Raw genomic sequence first — 12,695 nt, 5'->3', positions numbered from 1 at the left:
TTTTGGGTTCAGGGGTTGGGTTGGGTTGGGTTTCATCACTGTTGGGTACCTTAAAGTGGTGGTAGTTCTTGACAGTTATATAACTTGAGCTGGTAACTGTCGAAGAAGACCAGAAACGGATGATTCTGGAAGCATGCCAGGGCATCCATAAGTGTCCTTTGTTCTGGTTGCTCTTGAACTGACTGTGCAATGCGTAGCCTTCACTCTGGGTGGAAATGTGGAAATGCGTGCCTACCCGCAACACAAACGTTATTTTAAATAAAATGTTCTGTCACAATTCAGATATGTTTCCCAGCTTTTACTGGGTCACGTCTGTGCTTTGCTGTGACGTTTAAAACAGCGTGTCCCTGTGTGTTGTGCGCAAGGTTAATTGTGTGATTTCCGTGTTAATGGCGTGGCTCACCACCGTTTTTGTCCACCAGGGGGCAGAGACAGACGCGGGGGCCCAGTGCTGACATTTCCGTCACGGAGCAACCACGACAGAATACGCCAGGAGGACCTTCGCCGGCTCATCGCCTACCTGGCCGGGATCCCCAGGTAGGCGCCGCGACGCTCCGCACGCGCTCCGTCACGCCCGGGGGCCAACGCGACGGCGCCCCCGCCTGGCTCCGCCCCAGCCGCAGCGTCGTCAGGGCGCCGCACGCCGTGTTTATGAGCATCGCTCCGCCTGAGCGCTCGTTTGCCGTAGCTCTCTGATGTGACGGCTGGGTGCCGTGGAACAGACGGTCAGAGGTGGCGGTTAGATGCTGACAGCCTGTGATAGGTCGCTCCTGAGTGTCCGTTAAACGCAGTCCCTGGCTGCTGCGTGCCCGTGGGGGTGGGACTGATGTGCCTTCCCCCCGCAGCCTCCCCTGCAGCACCCTGTCCTGTCCTGAGCTTTCCTTGTGTCCCTGTGTCCTGAGCGGCTGCTATGTGCTGCTTTGTGCTGCTGACGCTGGCTGTTTGTGCTGCTGGCTGCTGTGCTGTGCTGTGCTGCTCACTGTTGTGCTGCTGAGCGCTGTGCTGTGTTGTGCTGCTCACTGCTGTGCTGCTGCTCTGCTCTGTACAGCGTTGTGTGTTGTGTGTACAGTATGTGGGCTAGCCTCGCCCCAGGGCCAGCAGACCTCCAGGCGATGCAGGGGAGGGATGATGCCCGGCAGGCAGGCAGCAGTGTGGGCCAGCCCCGAAAACCTGCCGCAGCTCCGCTCCTGCCAAGAGCCCTTCCCCTCTCTCTCTCTCTCTCACACACACACACACACACACACACGCGCGCGCAGGCACAGCGTCCTCTGCACTGGAGAGAGAGGAAGAGAGAAAGGGAGGGAGGGAGGGAGAGGGAGGGAGGGAGGGAGGGAGGGAGAGAGGGAGAGCGCCGTACTGCAAAACAAAGTACAGCAGTTGCACGCAGGCAGGCGCGCTGCTAGGGCTCAGCTCCACGCCGTTTCAGGAGAAGCGCCGTTCTCGGCTCCACCCCGGCCTGCGTCCGTTCGTCCGTCCGTCAGTCAGTCAGTCCGTCTGTACGCCTGTTCGCTCGTGTCCCGGCCGGGTCACACGGCAGGGAGGTGGACTGCAGGGAGGTGGACTGCTCTCAGCGTCAGGGACAGAGCGTTAGACAGGCGTAGCCGACAGAGAGCGCTTTTCACTGCAAGGGGCAGCAGGGCATTGTGGGTGTTAGATCTGCGGCGCCTCCTGCTGGGGAGAGCAGGCACTGCCTGGAAGCCTCAAATCTCACGTGGAGCTTCAGCAGCGATGGTTTTTAATGCAGAAGGCACAGACATGGCCGGTTTGGGTAAGCAACAGGGAGCGTTTTACTCAGGAGCGCTCCGTTTGTTTCCTCAGGTTGACAGAGAAAGCAGCCGCGGCGCTCAGCCTGATGCATTGCCTTGTCTGTGGGTTCGGTAGTGAGATTTATGCCCCGGCGCCTCTGTGGAGCGCGTAATTGGCGGGGGGGGGTTTGGGGGTGGCGGGGGGCTGGGGGGAGAGGGACGCTCGCGCCCGCGCCGCCTTTGACCCGCGCGCTCTGTTCTCTCCCCGCTGCAGCGAGGATGTGTGCAAGCACGGCTTCACCGTCATCGTGGACATGCGCGGGTCCAAGTGGGACTCCATCAAGCCCCTGCTGAAGATCCTGCAGGAGTCCTTCCCCTGCTGCATACACGTCGCCCTCATCATCAAGCCCGACAACTTCTGGCAGAAGCAGAGGACCAATTTCGGCAGCTCAAAGTTTGAGTTTGAGGTGAGTCGTCCCCCCCACCCCACCCGTATCTGTGACACTGACAGCATTGGAGTGCAGACGTATCGTGTACATAATGTTTTTGTTTTCCGTACAGACATTAAATTGCACATTACTGACATGAGACCAGGCCAGCTGCATTGAACTTGCTCCTGTCGAAGTACATATTTATTTTAAAATATTAAATTCATGCACCTTAAGATTTGGAAATGGGACTGAATCTGTGATTTTACTGTGCTTTTGCTTGAAAACCAGAAGGGGTTCATTCACTGTAGCATAGTCGAGGTTTGTGAAAATATCTTCATGCTATGTATTATTTCACAATTTTTTCCAATATATTCAATTTCTGTAAGTGTAGCGGCTTCTGGAATAAGCAGTATGACATTACAAATGCATTAATGCAGTGGCTCCTGAAGTCATTCCTGGGGACCCATTATGTAAGCTGGTTTTTGTCACAACCAATTTATTGAGCAGTTAAGGTTGTTGAAAATGTGTCTAAGTTCTGCCATATATTTTCATAATTTTAAATAATGCAGGTCTGGCTGTTGGTTTTAACTCTATTTTCGGCAGAAGGTTTTCTGTCAGTATCTGTCCAGTAGCTGTCCACACTTTCAGAAATTAGGAGCCAGCTGATTGCACCTGCCAGTCTATTGGTGAATCAATTAAAGTTTATCACTTTCTACAGGAATCATGTAGTGCATCACAGAGAATGAAAGCCTTCATTTGCAGATCTCACTGACTGAATGTTCTGGAATGTGAATATGGAACTTTTATTCTTCATAGTGCACAGTAATGTTTATATGACAACCAACATACACAGTGGGTCCCCCGGACCAAGTTTGGAAACCAATGCATTGATAAAATGCAAATAAACTGTATAGAACACAGCAGTAATTATCACTGTCTACATTGGCACTTTGATGGATTTTCTGTCCAATGACACACACAAACACACACACCTCTAGTGAAACAGTGGGACTGCATTGGTGACATTTCTGTGCACATCCGATAAGAGTGGTAGCCTAAAAGACCCCCCAGCCCAGCTAACAGTAGAGGAGTGCGTTTGGTGTTTCCATCCAAAATAAAGGCAGATTTATTGACTCACGATGGAATTACATTATTGTAAATCAGCACAGAAAAATGGTTGTATCATTTTGCGAACCCAAATCATCTTCAATTGTATTTAGAATAATTGGCAGGAGCGATACGCGTGTCATTAAACGCTCGCAGTTCTGAGTTATAATACCCATCGCCCCCTTCCCCCTCAGCCGCCACACACTTCTGCCGCTTTCTTCTCACGGCGTATGTCACCGGGAAGATGAGTCATCGCTCAGATCCGTCGCGCCTTTTTAAACGGCGCGAGCCGTCGCTCCTGGATGAATAGCGTTAGCACTTCTGCACTTCTGCTTTCCCAGGGCGGAGTTTGAGCGTTCGTTACGCGCGCCCTCGTGAAGTCAGAGACGGCGCAGGATCGATGCTAACGGCCGGCGGCGACTCCTCCCCGAACCCCGCGGCTGTGTTTCTCTCTCCCCGTCGCGCGGTGAAACGCTAGCCCCCGGCCCGCCTGCGTCAGCTCCGCTGTAATTTGATTTATGCTAAGTATAGCGTCCCCAGTCAGGCGGCCATTTATAGTAACTCCGGCGTCCCTTCCCGTATCGCGTGAGGTCAAGGACGGTTACCGCTATCATGTGATGTCCTTAACCCCCCCAATGCCCCCCCCGCCTTCTTCTCCATCCTTAACACGCACCCCCCCACCCCCCTCCCTCCCCACTAAACAGACAACCATGGTGTCGCTTGAGGGCCTCTCCAAGGTGGTGGACCCGTCCCAGCTGACGCCGGACTTCGACGGCAGCCTGGACTACAACCACGAGGAGTGGATCGAGATCCGGGTGGCCTTTGAGGACTTCACCAGCAACGCCTCGCACATGCTGGCGCGCCTGGAGGAGATGCAGGAGCTGCTGGGGCGCAAGGACTTCCCGCAGGACCTGGACGGGGCGCGGCGCATGATCGACGAGCACTCGGGCCTCAAGAAGAAGGTGATCAAGGCGCCCATCGAGGAGCTGGACGCCGAGGGCCAGAAGCTCCTGCAGCGCATCCAGAGCAGCGAGGGCTACTCCAACCGCAACGCCGCCTCCACGCCCAACGCCGACACGCAGAGCCTGGTGCCCAAGGTGTCGGCGCTGCTGGACAAGCTGCACTCCACCCGCCAGCACCTGCACCAGATGTGGCACGTGCGCAAGCTGCAGCTGGACCAGTGCTTCCAGCTGCGGCTCTTCGAGCAGGACGCCGAGAAGGTACGGCCCGCTCCCCGAGCCTCGTTCCCCGGGTCTTTAGTTCAGCCGTGCGGTTAGTGTAGGTCTTGGAAGATGAGGCTTGACTGGTTGGCCGTAATGTTTTATGATGTTCTGTCACCAGACAGACAGCATTCCGTTTTGGTGGTACTCACCTTGCTTTTAAAACAAAACGGTTCTCTATGCAAGAACTAAACTAAAAATCCGGTTGGTTTTCTGCCTTTAATCTATGAAAGAAAAGCACAAAAAAAAAAAAAACCTTGGTGGTTTCTCATAGTAAATTATGAATTTCGAAACTATGGCCACAAAGTTGGCATTGTTGAATATCTCTGGGGAAAAAAATCTGTGAGCTGGTGTTGACATTTCTCTGGAACACCATGTCAGTATTTAATACAGAATTGTATTAAATGTTCCGTGTCATGTTATTCTGTCCTGACTTGGTTTTTTCAGGTGTGATTTCAACTCCTATTACCCCCCCCCAACACACACACTAACCCATAGCTTTCTGCTTCTCTCCGCAGATGTTTGACTGGATCATGCACAACAAAGGCCTGTTCCTAGCAGGGTACACCGAGATCGGAACCAACCACCCCCACGCCATGGAGCTCCAGACCCAACACAATCACTTCGCTATGAACTGCATGGTAAGAGCGAGGCCGGGCTGCACGTAGTGCTCCAGTTACTCACTCTCTCACACATTCCACTTCGCATTTCTTACGCCTTCAGGTGCCTCCCAGGCTGATAAGGTAGAGGAAGGAAATGAGATCTTTGGGAACAGGAAGCTGGAATGCTCTTGGTATTTCAGTATTGAGGAACGTGAATGAGGATTTCTTATTGAATTTTGGGCAAGGGTTGCAATGGGTGGGTCTGCCAAATTCTACAGCATATTACTCATTTTTGAGTCTGGGCTCAAAATAGCGGTTAAGGCGAAAGAAAATGTCGAAAAACGGAAGAAACCTTGTATCTCGTATGTGGGAATGGGGGGCGGTAGTGGTTTGAGGAGGTGGTTGAAAGCAAGACGAGGATTGTGTCTTGCTGGACAGTGATTACCCCCCCACCCCCACTCGCGATCCCTTTGGCTTCCATGTTGTATACCCCCCCCCCCTTGCTTTGTGACCCTGTGACCAAGGACAGGGGAACTGGGCCTGGCATCTGTCTCTCAGACGTATTTAGCGGCGCTGTGGGCTGCCCCTCCCCTCCCTCCCCTCTTTGTGGACTCGTCTGGGGGCCGTCCAGTGGCAGCACAGTTGCCCATCCATTCTGCGCCTAAAATGGGGCTTGAATGATTTCCCTCCTTCCCGAGCCTAACGGGTGTAATCACATTCTTAATAAGCAGCAACAGAAGGGAGGTCGGCCAGCGCCCTTAAAGGGCTCATTTGAACGCCTCTCCTCTCTTCTCCATTTTTAATAAGCGCAGGCTCACTTTAATAAGTCAGGTGGGCCGGAGAGTTGGGTGAGAGAGGGCTCTTCCAAAGCAGCTCGTCTCCAACAGGTCAGAACAAATCTCAGAGACCTGAAACCCCACAGAAAGATTTATGCGCCAGTAACGGTAGACATGGATTGTGTTTCCTCACACGTTCTGACTCGAGCGTGTGCTGAACTTTGACCTCCCTGCACAGGCGTCACCCTCCTCTCGCAAGTTCTCCTTCTCCACACTTTTTGCCTCCTGTCGGTAAACAGGGAGCCCGGCGGTGGCCCCTGGACGGACCACACTGGCAGCGGGCGGGTTTGGCGGGAGGACTGCGGGTGGATGGGATTCGGGGGGGAGGGCGGGGTAGGGGCAGGTAAACAGGCTGCGGCTGGTCGAGCCTTTCCTTGAGGGACGTAGCTCAGCTTCCTGTCTGACAGGACGTTGCTCACAGCAGAGCTCCCACGAGGCCTGTCGAGCGTGTCAGGTTTTTACCTTTTTTATTTTTTAAATAATAAGTGGGTGGGAGTGTGTGTGTGTGTGTGCACGATAGTGTGTGTGAGGTCCTGTCCTGTCAGGACTAGCTTGCCAAGCACTGGAGGCAGTCTGACAGAGAAAAGAAAATACTGATGTTTTGTTGCCAAAGAACATGCTCAGCTGCCCAAGGGGGATATTTGGCTGTGTGCCACCTACAGGTGTACTGAAGTACTGTGCAGCAGTGATTCACTGCTCATTTTGGACGTCAGTGGGATTGTTTGGAGGGGATGTCAGCGCACTTCATTTCAAAGCTTACGGTAATACTTAAGTACAGGAAATCTCCTTAATACCTACCATATCGATTCCTAAATGATTGCTTAAGTGCGTAATGGAGTGTGTGACCAAAATCTTAATTTGCCTACTTCCTGTCGGGTTTGTTTTCCTCCGTCATGGTTATGTTATGGTGTTTGTGATTCCCCTGTGCTCAGGAACTCAAAATTCTGAAATCTCCTAATTTTCCAATGTGTGACAAACATAACCAGTCCATATTTCCTCTGTGCAGTGTTGCCCTCAGCCTGTCTGCTAGATCTGGCTGCATGTTAAGTTTCCCATTTTGCCGGAAGGTGAAATATTGATCGTCTCCTGTTTTGCCCCGAGTGGCAATCAGCCACCAGTGTGGTCGTGCTTGTTTACCGAGCTTGGGTTTCAAGTGAGGTTCAGAGACGAATCGAAGAAAAGAAGAACTGGTGAACATTTTCACGTGTAATTTTGCGGAAATACTGATTACATCGAACCACATTATTATAGATACCAGTTATATAGCGGTTGTGTCGGTCCAAGCTACTGTAACTGTGAGAGACGAGGAATTATGTTGGTGAACTCTTCTGGAAGAAATGTAGCCCCATTTTGTCAACCTGTTCATTTGAAAGGGAGTGGGTCAGTGCTGAAGACCCCTGCACACATACATGTAGTATGTTCTCTGGCTGTAAAAACAGCTCTCGTGGTGTGTGCTGGTACTGTGTGGGTGTGCGGGAGCACGTGTACATGCATGTGCGGTGTCTGTTAGGCGTTCAGTGGCAGAGTGCGTGTGTGGGCTTTGTGTGTGCGCATGTGGATTGTGTGCATGCATGAGCGTGTGTGTGTGTGTATGTTTCTGCGTGAAGCCTGCTGGTATTCCCTGGTGTGTGCGCGCGTGCCTGCCTGCCTGCCTGCCTGTGTGAGTGTGTGTGGGCTTTGTGTGTGCACGTATGGGTTGTGTGCACGCATGAGCGTGTGTGTGTGTGTATGTTTCTGCGTGAAGCCTGCTTGTATTCCCTGGTGTGTGCGCGCGTGCCTGCCTGCCTGCCTGCCTGCCTGTGTGAGTGTGTGTGGGCTTTGTGTGTGCACGTATGCGTGTGTGCGTGCGTGTGTGAATGTGTGAGTGAGTACGTGCATGCTTGTGTGCCTTTGTGTGTGTGTGTGTGTGTGTGTGTGCCTGTGTGAAAAAGAAGATGAGGGTCTGCCTTTATTGTGCTGTCAGGCCAGTGCATCGATCTCTCGGACGCAGGCTCAGAAGGTCCCTCCCATTACCCAGAGTGCAGTGCGCCTGCAGAACAGAGGGGAGCTCCAGCACTGTGATCCTAACGAGAGAGGCCTCCCTTGAGAGCAGCGCTTCGTTAGCTGCCCGGCTGAGGCCCGTTTCTGCTGACCCTCATACAGAATGAGAACAGAAAGAGCGTTCTGTGCGTTCGGTTCGAAGGTGAAAAGCTATCGGGCTATAAATGTGATAATTAGGGAGCAGGCTTTGCTGGGAAAGAGAAACCTGTTCATTCCGGTTGTAAAATGTTTACCTGTGAGTTCTCTGGACGGTGCTCAGGGATCGGTGGAGCGTGTGGACGCATCATGACCGACTGCCTCTGCATTTTGCCCTTAACTTTGAATCACCACCATCAGCAGTTGTTGAAGGTTTTTTTTAATTATTATTTATTTATTACACGTTTTATGTAAATCTCCTCGCCCACCGAGCTGATGATGTTATGTAAGAAGGAAAAGAATGTCGAACCCTCGCTGGAGCAGGCTGGGGTTAAAGTGAAGCCCCAGGGGAGGGAGCGGGAGATGAGGAACAGGCCTCTGTGGGGCCCGCATGTCGTCCCTCTAAGCTCCCTCTGTGGGGCCCGCATGTCGTCCCTCTAAGCTCCCTCTTTGGGGCCCGCATGTCGTCCCTCTAAGCTCCCTCTGTGGGGCCCGCATGTCGTCCCTCTAAGCTCCCTCTTTGGGGCCCGCGTGTCGTCCCTCTAAGTTCCCTCTGTGGGGCCTGGGTGTCGTCCCTCTTTAAGTTCCCTCTTTGGGGCCCGCGTGTCGTCCCTCTTTAAGTTCCCTCTGTGGGGCCCGCCTGTCGTCCCTCTTTAAGTTCCCTCTGTGGGGCCCGCCTGTCGTCCCTCTTTAAGTTCCCTCTGTGGGGCCCGCCTGTCGTCCCTCTTTAAGTTCCCTCTGTGGGGCCCGCCTGTCGTCCCTCTTTAAGTTCCCTCTGTGGGGCCCGCCTGTCGTCCCTCTTTAAGTTCCCTCTGTGAGGCCCGCCTGTCGTCCCTCTTTAAGTTCCCTCTGTGGGGCCCGCCTGTCGTCCCTCTTTAAGTTCCCTCTGTGGGGCCCGCCTGTCGTCCCTCTTTAAGTTCCCTCTGTGGGGCCTGGGTGTCGTCCCTCTTTAAGTTCCCTCTGTGGGGCCTGGGTGTCGTCCCTCTTTAAGTTCCCTCTGTGGGGCCTGGGTGTCGTCCCTCTTTAAGTTCCCTCTGTGGGGCCCGCGTGCCGTCCCGCTTTAAGAGGAGCTGTTTTTTTAGGCTCCGGTGCTGTCGGTGGTGGCAGGGCTGGAAGTGACACATGGTGACACGTGACCAAACTTCCACCCCGCATTCCAACTCCCCGCCCGGCCCCCCAGGGCTGGGGAAAACATGGGCGTGTTTGTGTGGGTGTGGGTGCACTTGTGCGTGCATGTGTGGTGTTATTCTGTGTGTGTGTGTGTGTGTGTGTGTGGGTGCCTGCATGGGTGCGTGCATGTGTGGTGTTATTCTGTGTGTGTGAGTGTGTGTGTGTGTGTGTGTGTTTGCCTGTGTGTGTGTGTGTATGTGTGTTTGCCTGTGTGTGTGCGTGCGTGCGTGTGTGTGTGTGTGTGTATGTGAGGGTGTCTGTATGTGTCCTTTTCTCCCATGGGTGTGGCTGTTTCTCTTCAGGGACTGAATAAGTTCAGCCTTTCGTTTGCCTGGCTGTTTGTTTTGAAGCCGTGGATTCAGCACAGCCCCAGGGGGGTCGGGGTGTGTGCGTGTGCGTGTGTGTGTGTGTGTGTGCATAGAGCCCAGCCTAGCAACGGCGCAGTTTTCTGTATCTAAAATGTAAATATATATTTGATTAGCAGATTCCTTTATCTATTCGTGTGTGTACCCCCCGACACCCCTGGTCTCCAGGCAGCGTGCCTAACCGCCCGTACTCAAAGGCCTGTGTCCTGGGAGACCTCGTCCGTTACCAACGCCTGCGGTGAGGGGGATGAAAGTGTTATCAATTGTTACCAGCGCCTCACCAAATCAGAGAAGTGTTGTCGTTTCCCTCAGCACAAAAATGGATAAACCCTCAAACTCACTCAGCCCAGAAAATGCCATCGAGCCCCCGTCTCTTTTACCGTTTCACTTGAGCTTAATTGACACTCGAAGAGAACATCATCATTTCTTCTGATGCTTTGTTGAATGAAAAATATTGCAATTTAAGTGTGATTTAAAAAAGGTGTCCAGGGCTGCACTGTGGGTTTATTTTAGAGTGTTTCTGCTTGGAAGTAAGGACTTATTTGTTGTCTCAAAAAGAAAATAATAAGCACAAGTATTTTAAAATGAGTGTTGGGGGACAAGGCAGCACAGAGAGGCTTACTGACCTATCCTAAGTGCCTTTTACATTTACATTGCATAAGTACCCACACAGCAGATCACATTTACAAAACTGAAATTCTTGGGCATTTCAGCGATTTTTTTTATTTTGAAAACGAATGCATTATATTAAATGGACAAAACTAGATTTATTATATATATTGAATATATCTGAAATGCTTCAGGATGTGAAAATGTAAAATGTAATGTAAATCTAAAATGTAAAGCGCAAGTCTGAAGAGTAATACTGAAGCCTATGGGTGGGTAAATCTGCGGGGTTTCTGGGGTGCGCTCCCGGAGTGTCCCGCTGCTGTTGACGCCCCCCCCCCCCCCTACAGAACGTGTACGTGAACATCAACCGCATCATGTCGGTGGGCAGCCGGCTGCTGGAGGCGGGGCACTACGCGTCGCAGCAGATCAAGCAGATCTCCAGCCAGCTGGAGCAGGAGTGGAAGGCCTTCGCCGCCGCGCTGGACGAGCGCAGCACGCTGCTGGAGATGTCCGCCGCCTTCCACCAGAAGTGTGACCAGGTCCGCCCGCCCGCGCGCGCACACGCACACGCACACACGGTCACACTTACGCACACGCATGCACATACACATACACACACTCACACGCATGCACATACACACACTCACACGCGTGCACATACACACACTCACACACACGCGTGCACATACACACACTCACACGCACGCGCACGTGCTCACAGAAACTCTTCCTCGCTCACACGCGCACACACACATACGCACATACACATACACACACATGCTCACACTAATATTCATTAATATGTGTGCACAGGTGCGTGTATGCATTTTTGTTTGTGTGTATATGCGCATGTATATCAATTTAGGCCATTTTTGTAGGTCTGCCTTTGACTACATTGCATATAGAGGACATCAGGACCTTTTTTGTGGACTGATGCAGATTCATATTTAGGGTTTTTTCATTGTTTCTGTACTGGAGGGCTCCAATTACCCACAGTGTGTTCAGAGTCATTTTTTGAGGGGTTTTGAGTGTGTTTGCTGCATACTGGAATCTGATTGGCATTAGGCAGCGGCCAACCAGGGGGTCTGCCCTAGGGTGGGGGTGCGGTGTGGTGTGGTGGAGTGGGTGCAGGCTTATGATAAAAATGAGATTCAAGCATATTTTTTTTCTGACCCTCTTCTTGACGCGCAGTAATCCCAGCTGCAGGCTTATGAGTTGTTTTTCTTTGGGTTCTTCTGATGTTCTTTGTTCTTACTGTTTTATCTTTATTCCTATTCTCGTCAGTCCCAGAGGAGCTGATGTGTATATAGGCTGCGCAGAGTGCAGCCCGAGTCACATGCTCTCACGCGTACAGCAGCATCACAAGCTCTCCGCAGCGTGAGGGTGATCCGTTCTGCCGCCAGCCAGCCTCAATTATCGGGCGTTTTAAAAACTTCTCTTCAGACGGTTACCGTTATTGAGCCTTCTGGTGAAATGAATGACACTTGTGTTTACCTCTCCCATTGTAATATTCGTTATCAGGCTGCCTGCCAACATGGGGAAGTGCTGTGTAGATTAGGCTGTTATTATTAATACCTTTCATTATTTGTCACAAGCATACAAAATAAGGTGTGTAAACTCGGAGTTTGATAATTATCAGGGCAAGGTCGTTGCTGCTTTCACAATGCTGTTTATGAATCTAGTCCGGACGTATGTTTAAGCACAGTGCCAGTATTGTCAGGCGACTGGGGAAATGTCGTTTGAATCATAATGCTGACGCTCCTTTTTCGAGGACATCGAGGGCACACGCCCCCTTGTTGTTGTAAACGCTGTTGACTGTCGCGCCCCTCCCTCTCCCACAGTACATGAACAATGTGGACTCGTGGTGTAAGGCCTGTGGAGAGGTGGACCTGCCCTCTGAACTGCAGGACCTGGAGGATGCCATCCACCACCACCAGGGCCTGTATGAGCACATTACTGCAGCTTACTCTGAGGTACAGTACATTACTGCAGTTTACTCTGAGGTACAGCACATTACTGCAGCTTACTCTGAGGTACAGTACTTTACTGCAGCTTACTCTGAGGTACAGTACATTACTGCAGCTTACTCTGAGGTACAGTACTTTACTGCAGTTTACTCTGAGGTACAGTACATTACTGCAGTTTACTCTGAGGTACAGTACTTTACTGTAGTTTACTCTGAGGTACAGCACATTACTGCAGTTTACTCTGAGGTACAGTACTTTACTGTAGTTTACTCTGAGGTACAGCACATTACTGCAGCCTACTCTGAGGTACAGTACATTACTGTAGTTTATTGTGTGGTACAGTACTTTACTGTAGTTTACTCTGAGGTACAGTACATTACTGCAGTTTACTCTGATTTACAGTACATTACTGCAGTTTACTCTGAGGTACAGCACATTACAATTCTTATTCAGTTTATTTATCCCTGC

General features: G+C 51.7%; 1 protein-coding gene across 3 annotated transcripts in view; it reads left to right on the top strand.

The window, feature by feature from the left end:
- trioa (trio Rho guanine nucleotide exchange factor a) overlaps positions 1–12,695 on the top strand; it is a 125,039-nt gene that overhangs the window by 58,895 nt on the left and 53,449 nt on the right. For all 3 annotated transcript variants that reach the window (XM_064347777.1, XM_064347779.1, XM_064347780.1), the window contains exons 4-9: positions 423–537; positions 2,020–2,212; positions 3,988–4,503; positions 5,022–5,144; positions 10,608–10,799; positions 12,102–12,233. In XM_064347777.1, the coding sequence (XP_064203847.1) occupies positions 423–537; positions 2,020–2,212; positions 3,988–4,503; positions 5,022–5,144; positions 10,608–10,799; positions 12,102–12,233 (1,271 nt within the window). The remainder of the gene's footprint in view (positions 1–422; positions 538–2,019; positions 2,213–3,987; positions 4,504–5,021; positions 5,145–10,607; positions 10,800–12,101; positions 12,234–12,695) is intronic.

Source organism: Anguilla rostrata, chromosome 8, assembly GCF_018555375.3.
Source record: "Anguilla rostrata isolate EN2019 chromosome 8, ASM1855537v3, whole genome shotgun sequence".
Classification (NCBI taxonomy): domain Eukaryota; kingdom Metazoa; phylum Chordata; class Actinopteri; order Anguilliformes; family Anguillidae; genus Anguilla; species Anguilla rostrata.
This window is presented reverse-complemented; position numbering and strand designations above follow the sequence as displayed.